This window comes from Egretta garzetta, unplaced genomic scaffold (genome assembly GCF_000687185.1).
Source record: "Egretta garzetta isolate BGI_Z169 unplaced genomic scaffold, ASM68718v1 scaffold72, whole genome shotgun sequence".
In the NCBI taxonomy this organism is placed as follows: Eukaryota; Metazoa; Chordata; class Aves; order Pelecaniformes; family Ardeidae; genus Egretta; species Egretta garzetta.
In genome coordinates, this window is record NW_009259032.1 from 1,241,007 (window position 1) to 1,260,406 (window position 19,400).

The 19,400-nt window shown below is 38.1% G+C and overlaps 1 protein-coding gene and 1 long non-coding RNA gene across 4 annotated transcripts in view; one reads left to right on the forward strand and one right to left on the reverse strand.

The window, feature by feature from the left end:
• Nucleotides 1-4,905, forward strand: part of LOC118451874 — a 7,001-nt gene extending 2,096 nt beyond the window's left edge. Inside the window, exons 2-3 of the long non-coding RNA XR_004841455.1 lie at nt 1-594; nt 2,671-4,905. The exon at nt 1-594 is cut by the window's left edge and continues 305 nt beyond it. This is a non-coding gene — a long non-coding RNA (uncharacterized LOC118451874). The remainder of the gene's footprint in view (nt 595-2,670) is intronic.
• Nucleotides 1-19,400, reverse strand: part of RAP1GDS1 (Rap1 GTPase-GDP dissociation stimulator 1) — a 70,887-nt gene that overhangs the window by 16,174 nt on the left and 35,313 nt on the right. The window contains exons 3-8 of one of the 3 annotated variants that reach the window (XM_035890327.1): nt 16,055-16,201; nt 7,700-7,828; nt 5,170-5,295; nt 2,334-2,477; nt 1,933-2,064; nt 1,390-1,524 (exon numbers count right to left, since the gene is read on the reverse strand). In XM_035890327.1, coding sequence (XP_035746220.1) covers nt 1,390-1,524; nt 1,933-2,064; nt 2,334-2,477; nt 5,170-5,295; nt 7,700-7,828; nt 16,055-16,201 — 813 coding nt within the window. Of the gene's footprint in view, nt 1-1,389; nt 1,525-1,932; nt 2,065-2,333; nt 2,478-5,169; nt 5,296-7,699; nt 7,829-10,968; nt 11,042-16,054; nt 16,202-19,400 lie in introns of those variants that run through there. The other 2 variants (XM_035890329.1, XM_035890330.1) reach the window with 2 other exon arrangements.

A 19,400-nucleotide genomic window follows, 5' to 3' on the forward strand; every position in this document is an offset into this window, starting at 1 on the left:
CTCTTTCCTAGCATGCACATCTAATTTCAAGTGTTCAGCCTGAACATAAACTGAAGGCTAGACTTTTCCCCCTTGGTCTAGGAAAGGCGCCTTCCATAAAATGTGTGAAGCGGAAGCCCAGGCTAATACTTGCACCCCAAAATATGAGGCAACTTCTCTGGTTCCTAACAACACTTTTCTATCTCATGTAAGCAAAGGAACTAAATCATCTAATTAGCAGAATAACCTCCTACCCGGTTCCAATAGTTTATACAAAGTAAACCACTGTGCCCTGACGTGTCTGGAGCCCGTAGTCCTTGTATTGCCGCCCCAAACTCTTTCATCCCCTCACTAGTCTAAGTTCTCCACTTCCATAGAGCGCTCTGAAATATATGTAAGGTGCAAACTTGGTCCCATGTTGTACTTGGAAAAAAGTACTTATTTCATATTCAAAGTAATGTTTAACAAGTAGTTCATTACTGAGACCAGTTATTACTTGCTCATTTTTCTGTAACAATATACATTAAATCTTACATAGATCTCTGGCAGACATTCCTGAGCTACAGGGGACCTTGCTGACTGATGGAAGGTAATAGAATTACTCACCTGAGAAAGGTAAACAAATGGCAGGCACACCACTAAAGCAGTGTGGCTTTAGGTTATGTATGCATGATCATTTTTTTAGAAAGTTATTGTTTGTCAAAACTGAAAATAGTAAAATAAGGTTAAATAGATGAAAGACATTTTTGGCTTGGTATGAGAAAGCATACACAAGTATTACAGACTTGCTTTGTTTTTATGTGCATGTCCTCTGCCTTTTATGCTTGGTTAATCAAAACTCAAGCAAATTAAGTTATTAAAAATGACAAAATTAGCATTCAGTTCATTGCCTACAAACAGTAACTAATTGCAGTAGGCCGGCTATTCTAACGGTCTACCTCCAGCTCTAATTTGTGAATTGTCAAAGCTTGAGGAAGTTACAGTAAGATGCAGTGTTTCGACAAAGTGGGAACTGCTCTCTGGTGGGGACCCTCAGTTGTGAGACAGATAACAAATGAAATAAATAAATAATAATTAACCCCCCCCAGTGCTCTGGAAAAAAAGGATGGAGAAATCGTATCCGAGGCCTCCTCCGCTCCCTACCTATTACAAAGCTGTCCTTTCCTGGGTGGGGGTGATACTGTGGGATCAAAGTGTCAAAGGATGGTCAATAGGCCTGTGATGTATTTAAAACTGCTGGTCACAACCGCTGTGCAAAAGACACGAGAGCGATGATGGGCCTGAATGAAAAGCAGCAGTCTGGCCTGCCTCTGGGCTGTCAGTTGGTTCTCTCACCCTCATCCCCTGGGGGTGGCAGTAGGAGAACAGAATTCCACCTTTGGGTAATTAGCAGTACAACGTGAGGCTTACCAGGAATAGCCAGGTTTCTGAGAGCACTCAGTGCAGCGTGCTGCACTGTTACATTTCCATCCTCCACATGTCTGTCTAGCAAATCCATCAGCTTTTGAACTATGCCATTATCCACCATATGGATGCAGTTTCCGTCTGTGAGAGATGAGACAAGTCACTTGTGAATGGAAGATTATTACTAAGATTTTTACAAGAGCTTTTTAAGAATAGAAGGGCTATTTCCTTGCTCCTTTCTAGATTTTATTGTTGACAATTTGACCACCATCATCAGTGGGAGTTGCAGTGCTCATGACAAATTTAGAAGAGTGATATAAGAAACCCTGAAGAAGGCAGAAAACCCTGAGACCTCTCCTCAGATGTGAAACAGTATTTTTAAAGTAGGCTTAATGCTTTTCAGGATTGTAAAGTATAAAACTACTGATGTTGCTGTACAGCTCAATACCAGCTTTACCGCAACATGCAGTTTTTGTTTGTAGCTGTAGAGACAGAGCATCATAGAAGGGCACAGATAAATTAACATAAGCTATTATGGCATATTCTTACCATTTCTGGCAAAATTTGCAATAGCCAATGCTCCTGCAAGCTGTAGCTGATGGCTATTGGAAGGAATCCATGAAAGTACTCTTTGGAACACACTGCCTTTTCCTCCTTCAAATAACTTTTGCATGGATTCATCTGGGGTAAAAAGCACAGACAGTCAGCAAGGCAAAGAAGTGTTAGGGAAAATTCTTCTCTTGGTATCTGTGAAGCTCTGCTGGCTTCACTACAATTAATCCAGTCCTGCAATGGGATTAGAGACAAAATCTGACCCATTAAATGGTAACTGGCAGGTAGCAGGTCCTCTAGGTTATTTAGAAAATGAAAAAATAGTGAAATTCAGCACCTGAATGGCATTACAGGTATCTGCTGTTGCTTTGCAGAAAGTAGTGACACACTGTACTTACCTCCAAGCAATAATAAAACCATAAGATCAGAAGCTGTTTTAAGCTCTGCAATATCATCCTCTTTGTCACTGTCCACAGTCTTCTGGACGATCTCAAGTAAGCACTCCACCAAGCCTGCTTCAACCAACTGCAGTTTAATGACATCTGAAGAATAGTATGGATAACAGGAGTCAGAGTCATGTTTTTAAATACATCTATTGTATATACATGCAGGACAGACCTTGAAAAGAAGTAGTGATGTCAATGGTTTCACTGACAGCTTGCGTAGATAAAACTGCCATTTTAAAAAAAAAATTTAAATTCTCAGGGCCAGTTTCTGTTACTATTCATCTACCAGGTGCTGCCCTGGCTCTGGACTGCCTTTAGAGCACAACTATACACGGAAGCTGCATGGAGCTGCTCTTCCCTTCTCAAAAATGAGGATATTTCTCTACAGCAAACTTCTGGCATCCCGCAGCAGACTTGTAAGGACTGTGCCGTGTTTGGGCTCTCCAAAGACTTTTCACTGCCTTGCTGAACAAACTTAGGGTTTCTTCTATTTCACGTACAGCAGAGCTACTAACTTCACTGAGACATGCAAGTATAAAATACAGAACTTTTTGATGAAACCTCAGAGCAAATAATCACCCATTTCTTGTAGCCGAGTCAGGATTTCTGCCATTCGCTGAAAGGGCTGCAGGAAGAATACAGTACGGCCAATCCAGTGTTGGGAGAGAAATTTGTTGTGAGTGAAGAAAAACTGGAAACTGATAAGGCAAACTCATTTCTTAGTTGTTATTGGCAGAGGGCTCAACAGAGAAGCTGATAAACATGTTTTTCAGGTGGTGAAACAGGACTTGGGAGCAACATTTTTTCTGTAGTATCTACAACACAATCTTTAACAGATTTTTCCCTGTGAACTTGGAGCTGGGAATGTCTTTTACGTGCTGAAGCTCCCTTTCTGTTAAGTGGGAATGGCAGGTCGTCTGATGCTGTGTTACATCTTTTTGTTATGTGAAAGTGATTTTGGTAGTTTTTGCATGCTGATTTTAGAAAGCACGGTCACAAATCTCTGCAGAAATGTGCGAACAAATGGATTTCTCTCAGCTTTCTGCATGAAATGGTGTTTTAACAATAAGGAGTTTAACCCAAGTTAAAGTATTTTTGAAGGCCAAAGCTTTGGAAATACTTTTTTCCTATAGCTCACAAGTGACAGTTGGGTGAGGAGAAGTGTTCTACCTCTGGTGAAGGATGTGACTGACTGTTTCCTGCTGTCACTAGGCCTTTTGCCTGAGTGAAAGTCATTGTTCCTCTAAGAGCGGCTGACCTTCTCATGAACTTCGTTAGGGAATGCAAAATATCCAGTTAAGATTTTTTTAAATAGGTACTATTGCACTGAGGCACTTTAAAAAAATAGAGTTCCCTTAGTTACAGAAGACCAGGTTGCAGGTTTGCTGTGATTTGAAATATAAATTGCTACACCAGTGTCCTTAACAACAAAACAAAACAAAAACCCCTCAAAAAACCCCAACTGCCAAAATCCAGACTCTGAAAATACTTCATTTAGATGTTTTTACCTGTTGACCTATTGCTAATTATCTACAAGCAAAAGCACCTAAACAGCACCAGCACAGTGTACTCATTTAAGCATGCCTTGAATCCAGTGGAAGAGTTCAGCTGATGACCTCATAACGTCCAAGCACCTGAGTAATGTTCAGCAGCAGTAAACTTACCAAATTTTATTGCAACTATAAAACATAGTCTAAGAAAAATTAAGCATTTGAACAAAATATGTCAAAACTCGCAACAGGCTGGACCCAATTCTGTATCAGTCTCTGAGGATGGAACTATCTTAAAGCAACGTGTTGGTTATTATGTAAAAAATGAATATGTTTTGGCAAAATGTGCATTTTTAGAACTGAAAAAAGGAACCCTGTTTTTACATACCACTTTAAAAGACAAAACTTCTTAAATAGAAGTTAAAATTTATCTTAATTTATACTATGTAAAACAGACACAGAGTGTGTGTGTACAACAGAGTAGGATCAAACCTAAATCTTTAGAGTTTATAATTCTATCTAATAATTTATTCCATTCAGTCAAGCTTTAACGCTGAGGTGATTAAAACAAGGATACAGAACCATCAAATACTGTGATATCTTCCATATTCAGAACTGCTTCCCACTTCAGTCCAGCTCCACATGTTTCTTCATTTCCCTTAAGGGCTGATGGTAGACTATACAAACCACTCGGAACTCATTTGGGAGGAACATCCCCGAGGGGTGATCGGGCACACATCACTTCCCGCTCTGACTTGAGCAGTGAATGAAACTCGAGTCTCCTGGGGCTACCATAACATACGCCACCAAAAAGCCACATTAAATTTATGTGATCTCTCAATGAACAGTAGGGGGAGAGCGTCCAGCTCTTAGCTCTGCAATTAACGTGCCTCTTGCAAAAATATGTCCGTAGGAAATGGAACTGCTAGTGGTTCTGTGATCCCAGGAAATGACATAATGACTGATGTCCTGGTGATGTAACAGACTATGAACGCTTGAGCCAGCATTTTGCAAATAAATGTTGGAAAGCCCTCTAAAAAAAAACAGAGTGAATCAGAGGTGGAATTAGCATCAACAGTTTGTTGGCTCCTGTCATATGCTCAGACAATTAAGACCCATTCACTTGATGTGAAACTGTCATCACAAGGATCAACCATGGCAGCTTCTGCACGAGGCAGCCAGTTACTCTGCACGTAGTCCCTGAAAAAGACACTGATACACCAAAGTACACATATATATATATGTATATAAGGGAATGAGTAAAAAATAGTGTAAGAAAAAAAAAATCAAATCCTCACCATTTTCTGCCAGGGGAGCCAAAACTTCAAAAATCATCTCTTTTTTATCATGCTCTATTTGCTTCTTGAACAGCTTCACAAGCTCTTCGGCAATGTTTGTGTACGCAAACTGCTCTTTACTTGACTCTGTGAAAAAAAAAGGAAAAATTCAGTATCAAGTAAACAAACCACATCAAAAGGTAGGACTATTTTTTTCTTTTTATTACCAGGTTTATTCAGTAAGATGACTAATAGTGCTGTTCACAGACAAGAACAATAGACTCGTGCTTGTCACTAAATGAAAAGAAAAATGTCTAACACCTTAAGATAAATGTACTTACCTGAATTATTTTTGATTAAGGCTGTTAAAAATATATAAATATGTGATCAAGGCTGTTGGGGCTGTTTCTACCCAACAGAATGTAAAGGTAACTATAGAAACAGTAACATTACAAAAATATATATTAAGTCTTTGATTCCCCTCAGCTTAACAGGAATCTAACAGATGATATACTGTATTTTCTATGGGAGAGATGAAGAGTCGTGCTGAATGCTTTAATGTTTACAGGGTTTCACGATGGTGACATTTCCTTTGCATGGCTGTTGCAGGGCCGTTTCATACTGCACAGACAGCATAAAGCAGCTTTACAGATGGGCTAGCGTGCTAGCAGGAGGTTAGCCAGCAGATAATGGTTCTTCAAATGTAGATTCAACAAAAGCATCTCTTAGTCCATTGCTCGTATCTTATTCCGCCTCACTGGCAGTATTACAGGGGACGCAGGTGGTAGGGCTGGTGTTCCACATTCTCCAGTTGCCACCTCCTGAGGGCCATCTGTAGTTAGAAAACCTTCCAGCACCTTTGCTACTGCTGTAATGGGTGGTTAGGGATTATCTTAATGTAGAATTGACCTCAAGGACAGGGAAAAAGCATGAACTGCAGACCTAGACCCTTTTGTGTTTTCTCTCAATATGCGTGACGGCATAGCATATTCTAAGTGGATTTTTGACCTCTCCAGTATTTTTAAAAGCAGAACCATCACACTCTTTATTGGGCTTTTGCCCTGCTTTGACACAGAATGAGTTTCATATCATGATTCTCAAGGGATCTGTGGAATGCAGTTGTCTCTTCAAGTGATGAAAAATGACAACCTGACAATAAAATTCCCTGAAGTTATGAGGCAAAAATAAAATATTACAGTTACAATGAGATTGACTACACTATTGCTTAAGGGAGATTAAAGTATTACAAGCTAAATTAATTTTGTGCCAATCTTAAAGAACGAGCATCTTCTCAGCGTATGGGAACAGGAAGGGAAGCAGGTCCTGTTAAGCTTCTTTCCCATGGTTCTTATTACTCAACTGGACAAAGCTGGATCTTTCCAAAGAGGGAAAGGAAATGTAGTTCTCACTGAAGATACCATTTATTATATTTAATATCCTTATGGTTTTAGTTGCATTTTAGCACTAGAATTTCCAGTATACAACTTGTATTATACTTTCTGCTGTGCAGGCCCAATACATAGCGCCCATCTTGAAGACCTCTGATCTATTAGTTTCTTTAGTGCTGTTTTGATGGCTCTTCTGTTGTTGTTTTTATTAAGTAGACTTGTCTGACACAAGCAACGGTATTATGCGTGTGATCAGACTACACTAGATAACATGATATCCTCTCTGGCCTTGAAATCTTTGAATTTAGGACACCTGTGATTAACTTCAGGCCACCAAATAGCACAAACTCACAGATATACTTTTCATACTTTGAACTGCTGAATCTTCTTAGAAATACAGGATGATATTATAACTGCTGTATGATTGTACCCCAGTGCAAAAAAACTTGTAAGACTAAAACTTCACGGAATAGGTTAGCAAAAGAAGGACAGCAATGTAAACCACAAGTGATAATAGAACACAGGCCCTAACAGCCTGTTGGTTTACACTTTGTGGGATTCCAGTGAAAACTAGTCCACTTGCAAAGGCATTGGATCAAAGCAGGACCTCAAACTTCAATGTAAATTAAGTTGTAACTAAACTTGCTAAAAATAACATCTACTGCTTAGTAGTAGTCATGATTTATACGTGCAAGTATTTAGACTAGAACATGTTAAAACTCTACACAAAGAATATTGTATAGGCAGATTTATGAACTGTTCCTGTCTCGGTTTCATTCAGTGATTTCCATGAGCCAAATTGCCCAATATAACTTTGTGGAGCTACACCAGGATAGGTTATTTATATTATTAATAAATAAATCACAGTAAGTAGCGGCGCTCAGGAAATACTGTTTAGATGATTTAAAATGGGCTTAGTTGCATTGAAGAACGTTAACATAAACCATAAGGTTGTACTAAGTACCTAAATAAATTTCAGTTACTGAAATGGAAAAAAAAAGAGACAACTATAGATTTTAGAGACAATAAACAGAAATTGCTTGCTTTAAATTTTGAATGTACCAAAAGGAATGGAACAAGCACCAGTGCAAGGCTTTTGTTAGTCTTAGGTTTTAACTTTATGAAAACTGGATGTAAATTTGAGATTAATATTGTGGACTTACCAAGTTCTGCTAAATTGCCAAATGCAACAAGGCACATCTCTGTCAGAGCTGCATTTTGGCAATGAATACCCAACAATTTCACTAACGTAGGAATGACACCCATGTTGATAAGCTGTGACTGCAGGGTATCTACATAAAAAGAAAGTACAACAGTGAGTTAGCATTTCTGTTCGTAGTACTATTCTTTAAACCAAAAAAGCATTTTTCACACAAAGCAACTTCTAGGCTAAGCAGCATTAAAATGTCTGTCTCCTCTACTCTTCTATGCTAGGATCTGGTCCAGACTTGAGATATGGACTCATAATACCCCCCGCCCCTGGCAATGACACGTATTCCCAGAAATATTCCCTCCTGATATGGTTATAAGGTATAGTAGATTACACAGCTACTAATAATTTTGTGGTTATCAGGGTCCTAATACATGTTGGGTTTGATTCTGACCTCGCTGAGACTAGCTGACTGAAATCAAATAGAACTACATCAGTAAAATAATTATTTATGTGAGAGCATGTTCCTATATACTGTTTTCCCTTAAAGATCAAAACTGGAAAATTAAAATTAGAATGAATATAAACTGGTACTGAAATAAACATGAAAAGTTTTATAAACACAGGAAGCCACAATGTAGTTTATGAGGAGCTTGAGAAAAAAGAAAGTTTAATAAAGACAAAAAAATGGAAGGTTTGAGAAAAGTCCTTAGAAGCCATTCTGACAATTTCTTGCATAGGATGAAAGTTTATAGTATTTACAAGTAAGGAAGTTATTGCTCCTAGATGTCTGCAAATAGAAAGATGCTTTGATGGTTAGGCAGAAACATGATTGCTTTAAAGGATAATTTATAACGATACTTTCTCTTACACATTTTACCTATAACATAGCAAAGAAGAACAACATTGTTTCACAGTTGAATAGAATGAAGCAGACAAGAACACACCAGATGTTGTTTAGTAATTTTCCTAAGCATCTTTTCTCCTTTGTTTCTAAGCACTTTAACTATGTTTAAATGTTACAGACTCAAAAGACAAGGATCCAAAGCCCAGTGAATTCAAGAGAATTGTTGTTACTTCATTTAGCTTTGGGTCAAGACCTACAGGGGAATTTTCTTTTTTTTTTTTTTTTTAAAGAAATGCTGAGCAACTGACATCAGCTGGCGCTTTTGTATCTATGGAATCAGAGCCATAAAAATTGCAAATTTTTACAGGGAGATAAAAACATATTACAACTTAAGTCTAGCAAATTTAGTATCTTCTCATGTGCTTGGAAATCTTTTTGCCTTCAAGATTCTGCCAAGTGTGCTTGAATTTTTCATATAATAAAATTATTAAAACATTCTGGAATGTTTAGTTCATTTATATTTAGTGTAAAATACTTGTATAAAAATTATCAAGTTGTTACACTAAGTAAGTAAATGGGTTAGTTATTAAAGGTTATTGGGGATGAGCAGGAATCCTTACGGCTTGACATCTTTAATAAAACTGCATTACTTACCAGTAACTGAATTTCCTTTTTTTTGTGGGGGCAGGGGGACATTACCTCTTCCACAGATTCATGGTCTTTAGAGAAATTTAGGAGAACGCTATGTCAGACATCAAAGAGCTGTTGAAGATGTCAAATTTCAGGTAAGTACAAATTGCACTAGCGCATGCATTGAATGCCATTTTACCTCTGGCAGATGTGTGAGTCACTACTACACCCTCCTACTTCATTCCAAACCGACTGTAAAAATCTATCTCTGAATAGGAAGACTGGGGAGGGGGGAGCTGGAATGGTTCTATGGAGAAAATGATTGCGTAGGAGAACTCAAGTTACTGGTAAATAATCTGTTTTTGTCCTTGGTTTGTGATTGTTCCCTGCAGACACTTAAAAATTCTGAAGGAAAAATGGTAGTCATGGAGAGTAGGAGAACAAAGACACAAACCACAAATGCCATAGAAAATTATGTGGGAAGAAATTGCTTTGTTACTAGACTGTGCCTTTAGTCACTCTAAAATCACTTTATCCAACTGTAATGGACAGAGACAATTAATCTCTATGGGCTTCATTTGGCAAAGTGTTCTGACATTAGAAACATAAACTCTCTATTTTGAGCAGGGTTTTTTTCCTGCTGTCCCTTAATACAAAATATATAAAAAGTGCAGAGGAGAAAAGGAGTGGAAAAAGGGAAACTATATCCATCTTTGAAAGAAAACAGGAATCTTAGGAGCCAAACAGAAAGATATATTGTTGTTCAAGAGAGCGTGGAGTGTACTGATTAAAGGGCCTCTAGAATTCCCAAGCAGGAAAAAAGGAAAAAGAAAATATACCAAAGAACGCTTGTACTGGGTCAAAAGTCAGGTATTATACCTGACTCCATACCAGTCTCATTTCCCTAGAGTAGAAGGATGGCACCTGAGCACAGGAATGGTCTACAGTGGTAGGAATGGGATTACAAGAATTGCCAACAAGGTAAATATTGATGCCTTAACCGCAGTACACAAAAGGATAAATTTTCTCCTCTGCCAAAGACAGGACGACCCTGTGAGTCACAGAGCTGCACAGGAGGCAAATCCTTTGAAAAGGCTGCCAGCAGCTATTTGCTATGTTTATAGTTAAGCCTGGGCTTGCCATACATATTCCAAACTTGTCATTTACATCTGTCATTACCACCAATAGGATGCTCTTTCTCTAGTAAATACAAGAGCAAAGTCTATTAAGAAGTTGTTTAAAAGTACTAGGCTTCTCACTGATGTGGAGACCTACAGCACTTTAGTTCAGAGAAATGAAAACCATCTAAGTGGTTCAGTCTTAGCTGAAGGGACTTGACAGCAGTCCTCAGGCTCCCCTGTGAAAAACTGCAGACTGGGTAACTTGGAATAACTGCATGTGTCAGCCTTTCCTTGCAGGAAGTCTTAAGGCCCTGCTAGAGCAGGAGGCAAATTCAGGGGACACATGCATCCCTCCTACAAGCGGTTGCCTGACACAGGACTAAAGTGAGCCACGAAGCCAGGCAACATCTTGTCTCAGGATGAAATGGCATTTCTATCAGCTTCCTAAGCTGCGCTTCATGCATCGCGAGCTGGAAGCATGAAAAACTGAACGCCTCTTCTGAATTTATGACTTAAAGCCACAAAATAAACTCCCTCAAATTTTACACTGCTATCACATGTTGCACTAGTAAGATGTCTCTGTGTTCTTTTGGGGTGAAAAGCACTGACAGTGATGCTGTACAGATGCATATACAGGTAGATAAAAGGCAATCAATACATGCGCCAGCACAAAGAATTACCTACCTAAAACTTGAATTTCAATGGCTCCGTGTCCTTCGGTGACACACATGGAAACTCCAAAAAGTAAGATCTGGGGAGAATATCCCAAATTGAGAACTTTATTGGGGGCATTTGAGTTTAAAATGCTGATTTAGGCTAGTTCATGACTTTGGATGGGATTTCAGAAAACCACTAGTCATTTCGGGTTTCATCAGTTACTGTGATTATAATGCTAAAGGAAAATTTGTTTTGTGCAAATTGGTGGTATAATTTCGTACCCTAGAGAATCCTGCTTGCAACCCCCACATCTGTGTTAAATCATCATATAACATATAAGTGATTGTATTGGTTACCTCACTATCTTAAGAAGCATACTTTTAAATCTGCTTTTATATGCTTTAGGTTACTTTGCATTTGTATATTTAGGTCTTGAAAGCATGCTAGACATCTTCAGCTGTGATGTAAATGAGACAAAAACCACGGCAAGCATGAAAATTAGCAAAGGTAAGTCTTAGAAGGAAGCATTACTGAAATATTGCTGTTAGACCGTAATAATGGTGCCATAAATCTCCCTTTCATTTCTTCTGTATTTACACAGCTTCTACAGATGGTAAACAGTGCAAACTGGTCCCCAAGATTCATTCCAGTCAGTAAGAGTTTTGTGAGAATAAGAAAGGCTTGGCAGTTGTATGATTTAACATCAGAACATTACATTTTACAAAGGCACTGAAGGAAAGACAGCCTCGACAGACTGAAGTTTAATATGAAATGAGATGAGGAAGCAATCTATAAACATAATTATTTTTATCTACGTATATACGCCCACATATATAAATATATGTATACTTTCACATATGCATACTATATCCAGTTAACTTCTAATCTCCAGTTTGACTACCTAATAAGCCACTTGGCCTAGTTATTTCATCCTTTCTGCATTTCTTTAGAAATGCTTTCATGGTTTGTTTTATAAATCTCAAGAGGCAATTAGCTACCTTATAGACTGATCCCATTAACTTGTAAATAGTCTTGACTCACAGGATTATGAGACCTGCAGAATATACTCACGTCACTAACTCTTTTACGTGAGTGTCTGCATATGATGGTTAGTTTTATTGGATTAGTTATTAGTTTTTCACTCTTTATCCAAGCCTGCTTTGCCTCTTGCTCTTAAGCAGATCCATAGCTACACAGAAACTGTATGTAATAACAGAATGGCAGAAGCACAATAACATACTGAACCCACTGAAAGGTGCCAAAACAGCAGCTTTAAGCATGGGTGCTCTGCACCCCAAATAAAGTTTGCATAGCTTGACAAAGAAAGAATTATTATAGGTTTTTGTCAAGGCTTCCTTCTTTTGAGATTAAGCTATGAGCAAAAACATTCACAAATGTGTGTGATATGTTTGTTTCATTCCTAGCCATAGGAATGCAACTTTGCATTTTAAGAACTGACAATGGAAAGCAGGGATGAGCTATTTGTGTCTGATTGAATTTGGATAGTAAGATATGATTTTACAGAGGGTCAAGATAATCTGGGCTGAAGGCAAAGGGATGTGTCTCATCAGAAAACCCCTCTGATTTCTAGCAACGCAATTAAAAATCAACGCTTTTTTTTTTATAAGCTTCAAAGAACCGCAAGAGATGCCAAAGCTGAGTTTGTTCTCTTAACATAGTAGTGACTAATGACATTATAAGATACCAAGGAGGCAAAGGCAGAATTGAGAGACAGCAGGCAAGAAAAATTCCTGAACGCAAGCAGATAGCACAAGAACCTTGTGAGGGGAATCTTAGTTTTAAAGCTTAGACAACAGTGTTATGAATGGAGTTACAATTGCAAGCTGAGTGTCCAGAATTGGGATGAGATACAAGAATGCTCCATTAATTTGCTCTGTTTAGGAAAAGAAAATACTACTCCTAGCTGCTCTTTAGTTGCCATTTTTGTAAAACTCATGTCATAAATCCCTATGCTAATTCAAAAACCTGAAGTGCTCAAATGCGTCTCTCATGTTAAAAAATTGAGGTAGTTGATAGCTATTAAAAATAAAGTAGTAGCTATTGGAAAAAGAGGACAATTAGTTGACTGGGAATGATGAACTGTTTAGAATAAAATAAAAAAAATTGTATAATCTTTGCTCATAACATACTAAAGATTAGAAAATATTAGGGTTTTCGCAGACAGCTAGATGTAACTAAGAACCAAACGTGCTGTAATTGTCCTCATCTGGATAGCTAGTGCAACTTAAAAGACTGCGAGTCATTAAAAGTGGTAAAGAAATCTTCAAAGTCCCCACCTGTAATTTTGTAACATAACATGCTAAGCAGGAAAAGATTACAGAAACCAGAAAAAAGAAGGCAGAAGTGCTATTTCAAAGACTGAAACACTTCCTTCTTACATTGCCAATATTTTTTCTTTTATTTTTGTCCAATTTATTTCCGTAACTACTGACAAAGCAATCTGGGACTCCAAGCTGCAATTCCATACTCCTCATCCTTCAGCAAACCCCATGCAGTGTTTATCTTCTTCGTAAGTAACATGGGATCAAGCCTTTGCAAGTAAATCCTGAAAATAGTATCCGCTAATCTGTAAGTGCAATTAACTGTCAGGACAATCTGAGTCTTCATGTGTGACAAGCCAGCAAAGAACTGCATTTACTCAGAATATTATTGACCTGACGCTGCAATGCGTGGAAGTAAGTGGTTGTCTTGGGCTTATACCTGACATTGACTGTTGTCCTGAAAAGTTACAGTGGCCCGCAGGTGACATTTTTAGAGCAGTTCACAACTATGGTCCAATTGTACTTGCGGCTCTTAAGACAAAACTGGCAAGACAGACGGACTACCCATCTCCATGCACGTGCTGCAGGTATGGTCGCCAAGTTTTCTTCTAAAAATTTAATCCTCCAACTTAATTTTTTAGGGTTTTTTGGGTTTATTTTGTTTTTTTTTAAAATATCGATTTGGCAGATTATTTGGGGTTTAATTCAGTGGTTGCCCCAGTCAGTGCGCAAATTCACAGTGGAACTACAGGACACAAGTCTTACACAGCATACCCATGGGTGCTGAGCCAAACAGGAGCTAGGCCCCTACCAAAAGATCCTTGTTCATGGAGACCACCAAGTATTGTGGGGTAAGGTGAGGGTTTGGAAAGCCCCCAGCAGTCCTCCCTGATGTGGTGGTAGGACAGGATGGTGATGTGCACCCAGACCCAGGAGCTGGGAATACTCTTGCATTGCTCACTTCTGACATTGCTTCAGAGGCTCCTGTGAATATTGCATCAGTTAGTTAGTTCGTGTGAGATGAAAGATGTCATTTAGCAGAGTAGAGAGCAGCTAGTGAATCCTCCTAGCTGTCACTGAACTACACAACTGCTTTATTGACTGCATCAGAATAAGCTATCTTACTAGATGGAATGAGTCATTTATTCAATGTTCATAACAGTTAAACTGTTCAGAAGCTGCTAGTTTGGGAGATTTATCTCATGATTAGTTTTCCTAGGGAAGATCTGCTGGGAGTTGGTCACTGAAGCAAAACTGATACAGTATCTCTACACAGCATTTTTGGACTGGTCTGTCTTGAGCTCCTAAGTATACTGGATGCTCATTAGTCTTAATCCAGAGGATTCTGGTAGCTTAGAGGTAAGAATATCTATTTGCTCCAAATATTTTAACAAATAAAGGAAATACGGAGTTAACACTATGAAATGTAATAAAATGTGACACTCATGCAGACATCAAGCAAAACAGCTCCTGAAAAATATATGAAATAAAGGAACTAGAAAGTTGCTATTTGTAGAGGAAGGAAGAAGTACTGTAAGCAAGTATTCTTAGATAATACTAGGAAAAGAGGAGAAAAAAAAGAATGTAAGAACAAGAGAAAGGGATGAGATGCATACAACAGTGATACTTGCAGGTGGGTAAGTAACAGGGAACAGTAGAAGCGAGATCTCCAGAGAGGTGGCACAGAAAACACACAAGGAAGCTATGCTAGAAGATACGATAAAGCAGATTAAAAATTTATACAGCAAAGGTAAGAAAAAAAAAATTAAACCTCTGGACCATCTTGAAAAGTAGAAGAGCTCGGGGGACAGAGGTTTGGAAAGTGAGTTACAGCAAGCAATAACTTTAAGGAAATGGTGAGCTGCTAATAAAGAAGCTATTTTTTCCTAAGATAAAACACTACAATTCAGAAAATGGGCATGATTGAAGAAACAATGTGATTAACTAACTACATTTGCAATCTGTGCCATTACAAGTCAGGAGAACAGCCTCTATTTAGCTTTCCTCATTTATCCCAATTTTCCTAGAGATTCAAATTTTGAAAAACTTGGAAACGTGTGAAGGCTGTAAAATATGCTTTGGCATATTACCAAGCATGCGTGCAGAAGCAAACTAGGTACTAAAATACCAGTACATTTGTACGACTAGTGTAGAATATTATTTTCTTACCCTCTGTGGTCAAGGATTTCTTACTTAAGATACTGTCTTGTGTTTTTGTCTCAGCCCCTAAACATCTCCATTTAATGGGATAAAGAATATAAACTTATGATTTGTAGACACAGAAGAGTGTTGAACATACACATAAATTATTCCCCATTTATCTTAGAAGAAAGTAATGTGGTTTTATATACATTTCACAAGGAGAAAAAGGATTAAGGAAAACTGGCATATATACCCTCAAATCATCAACAGGACAACCCTGCATACCCGCAACAAATTAGTCTTATGGTGCTGTTTGATACTAAATAAAAAAGAGAGGACTTAGTGTAGCCTTCTAGTTTACTTCTGTAAATCTATTTTTTTCCTAAGGTGTATGATACATCTCCATGTATTGTTTTTAGACAAAGAAGTAAATTCCAGATGTTGATTTTAAAACTTTATACGATATACTACATGGAATTGCATCAGGACGATATCTAGTATTTTTGGGAACATAAATTTACTGAAACAGAAAATTGTCTATGTGAATTGAGGTACTTGATCTTTTCAGAATAACTTAGTGTTAGTATCCACAATGTAAACCTAAAGTTGCCTTTAACTTTTATCTTTTTTCTTTTTTTGATGGGGTTGTACTCCTGGTAGACATAAAGCAAATTTTCGGTGTTGTTTACCATTCTCATTGCTATAGTTCATCAGCATGCCACAAAAGACAGTCAAGAGCTTCTCACTGGCTGGATCTGTTTTACTGCACAGTGACCTTATATGGTCTACTACAATATGTGCACCACCTGCACGGTCAACTGCGTTCCTGCCCTCATCTGTAAAACAAAGAGTTACATTAAAAAAAAAATGAAACCAAAACCCACCTTAGAGTCCCGAACATAACAGTAATCATACAAAACGAAGGTTTTAAACAGAGTGAAGTAATTTCTCCAGTGTTGTCAAATTCATCTAGAGAGATGCTTGAGGGCCAGCTTTTAGTGCAACAGAGCTAGGGAAGTAAAAACACCTACAACAAAAGGGATTAACCACCTGACACTAATACCTTTGTAAAGAAGTTCAGTGTTTGAGGCAGAGCCGCTGGAGCCAATAAATGATATTCTCAAGATACATCGGGTTTTGCCAGAGGGAGGTTTGAGCACTTTACAAAGCCTAGTCCATACACCCTTGTGGACCATGTAAATTACTCTTGCAGTTATGCAGATCAAGAAATTGAAATACAGGATATAAATTGCTTAGGTTACTTAAAAACAAAATGGGGAATAAAATGGACAAAGCAGACAGAGGTACTAGTTTCCAGTCACAAACTCTGTTCATGCACTCACTCTGCCACACAGCATGTTCTCTGTACTTCTATACCTGAAATTGAATACCACTGTCAGATTCTTTTTGTATGGCTAAAAGAAAAATGCACTCTGCATCTATAATAGACTACAATGTTCTGAGGTTTCGTAAATAACACACCATAATCTTTGTATGGAACTCTTTCTGTATAACAAATCAGATTTGATGTATCAGTGTAAGAATAAAGGAAAAATTGGCCTTCTTATTACAGTAATCGACAATACCACTTCCTTTCCCAGCAGGCAATCGCCAACAGACAACAGTCAATAACCTAAATTCCAGGGCTTCCAAAAGGAAAGATTTCCAAGAGAGTTAGAGTTGGAATCAACTGGAAAATCTGGATGAAAACAAAGCCTTGGGGGTAAAAAGCACTAGAGAAAAACTTTTGCAAAATAAGAAAAAAACCTCTCTCCTGGATTTCTACGTGGAGGTCAAGCTACCAGGTTTTCCTCATTCTGCAATGTGTTCAGTATGAAAACCAAGGTTGTCCGCATTTGTAATATTCTCTTCTACTCTAGTGTTCCGGAGCTCTGCAAAAAGAAGTTTCTAAATCTTCCAATTCTTGTTAATACTACTTATGAGGCATATATACTCCTTACATACTATATATATACACACACATATATATATAAAAGGATTATAAGTATAGTATGTACACCTACACTATATATATTCAGAAGTATAAACATATACATATATATATACACGTGAGGTTTATATATAGTGACTTCAGATAATTTGCTGAGTGGAGCTGAACGAGGAAGGGTAATTCTTGGCGGACTGTATTAAATTTATTACCAAAGTAATAAGTGTTTTGCAGAATAACTGAGATACATGCAACAGAGGAAAAACATCACTGCCATGACTGTCTCCACGCAGGACATGATCAGGACATCAAGGGACTGTGTTTCACTGCAGGTATGCATATTCCATTTTGAAAAAGAAGCAACTGGAATTCAAGATAAGATTCTGTGTCAAGGAAGGACTATAAAAATGGAGAAATATAAAAGAAAGAAGTCTCTATCATGCTTGATGCAGTGACAAATGCAGGCATAATGCTGAAATGAAAGGAAGTCCTGCACCAAAATATTGTGAAACAATATAGTCAGGTGTTCAGACTCAGTGTTTGTGTTTACAAATTGGCAGAGAAAAAACCAAACTTGGCTGGAAGATTCCAGCATCCTGTTTTATGCATCCTCTTCTCTTTTTTTATTACAGAAGTTATGCAAATTCATGATTTTGTATTTGACTCAGCTGTTCTGTGAGTCAAAACAGGTGTGCAAAATGAAACTGAATCACTGATTACGGACAAGATGGACTTAATGTGGTCCTCAAATTACTATAATGCAATTGAAATCAACAAACTAAAACCATGATAAAAATAAGCTTGAGATAAGAACCAAATGTCTAGCTTGTTCCCATGTCTCGATATGGAACTGCATATAAAACATGTAAGCGAAGAGTAATATAAAGGTAGTCGGGTGAGGGTTTGGAAGCAAGGGTTAAAAAAACAAAAAACAGTTACAAGCCAAGTCCTTACCTGGATGGAATTTGGTACAATGCTGAAAATAACTGTGTGATAGTATCTTACAACAAATGAAAATCTAATTCGTATACCCTTTTACTTCCATTCTTTCTGGTTTGTCAAAGAAGTTATATATCAAACACTCCTGTATCTTCAAGTGCATAATAGTCTCTCACTTCCAATACATGACAAAATTCTTATCCACACATTATTTTTGTTAGGTAGACAGATAATCAGCTTCCACTGTACAGACAGCAAAAGCAAGGCAGAAAGATTCAGAAACAAATCTCACTCCAAGAAATGTCTTTCTGTCTCTATAGTACCCTCAAAAAGTTAGGATAAAATGAACTTCCCTCCCAAGCAGGTGGGTAGGCTGTAAATGCCAGGCTTTGACGTGACTACATAAGCTGGTAGATGTGTAAAAGAGATGTCTTAGTTGAGTTTCTTGCTCCACCTCTTTCCTATGCTAGAGCTCACCCTCTGTAGCTGCTTCTCTGCCCTAGGCAGCTGGATCAAAACCAGACCTGGGCTAGTGCTATAATTAGGTTCTCCTGGTGCTGCCTTCTTATGCCCAAGAGGATTAACTCGGCTCATTAGCACAGGGCCACAAAGAATCCCGTACCAGATGTAGGAGGAAAATTCTGAAAGTCCTGACTACCCACTCCAAGCTCAGGCTATGACACCCCATTGTATGCCCAAGCAGAAAGTGTAATTCTGACTCAGAATGCTCCATGTACTTATTACCGACTCGCTTCTCCCTGCTCCGTCGCTAAGAAACAGATTTTGCACACCAGAATACTCACCGAACTCCAAATTATTTACAGTCAAAACAAGACCACAGCATGTTGCTGTGTCTTGTTCTCAATCCAACTGCTACCTTGCAGTTCAGCAGCTCTATGAACTCCCACACTTAATGTGCTTCTAGCCTCCCAGAGGCTGTTGAATTTTTTCCCTGTGACCTTTTAAAATAAACATTTGCTATTCCTAAGAGATCAGTGATTGAACAGTTTAATGAAAGCATTCACATTTCTGCTTAAAAATGCTTCACTACAGCTCACAAAGGGCAATGCTGTTGTATAACTTTTTTTTTTTGAAGTACACGTAATACTCTTTAAAGATGCCAGAATGACAACAACCCAAGAGATCAG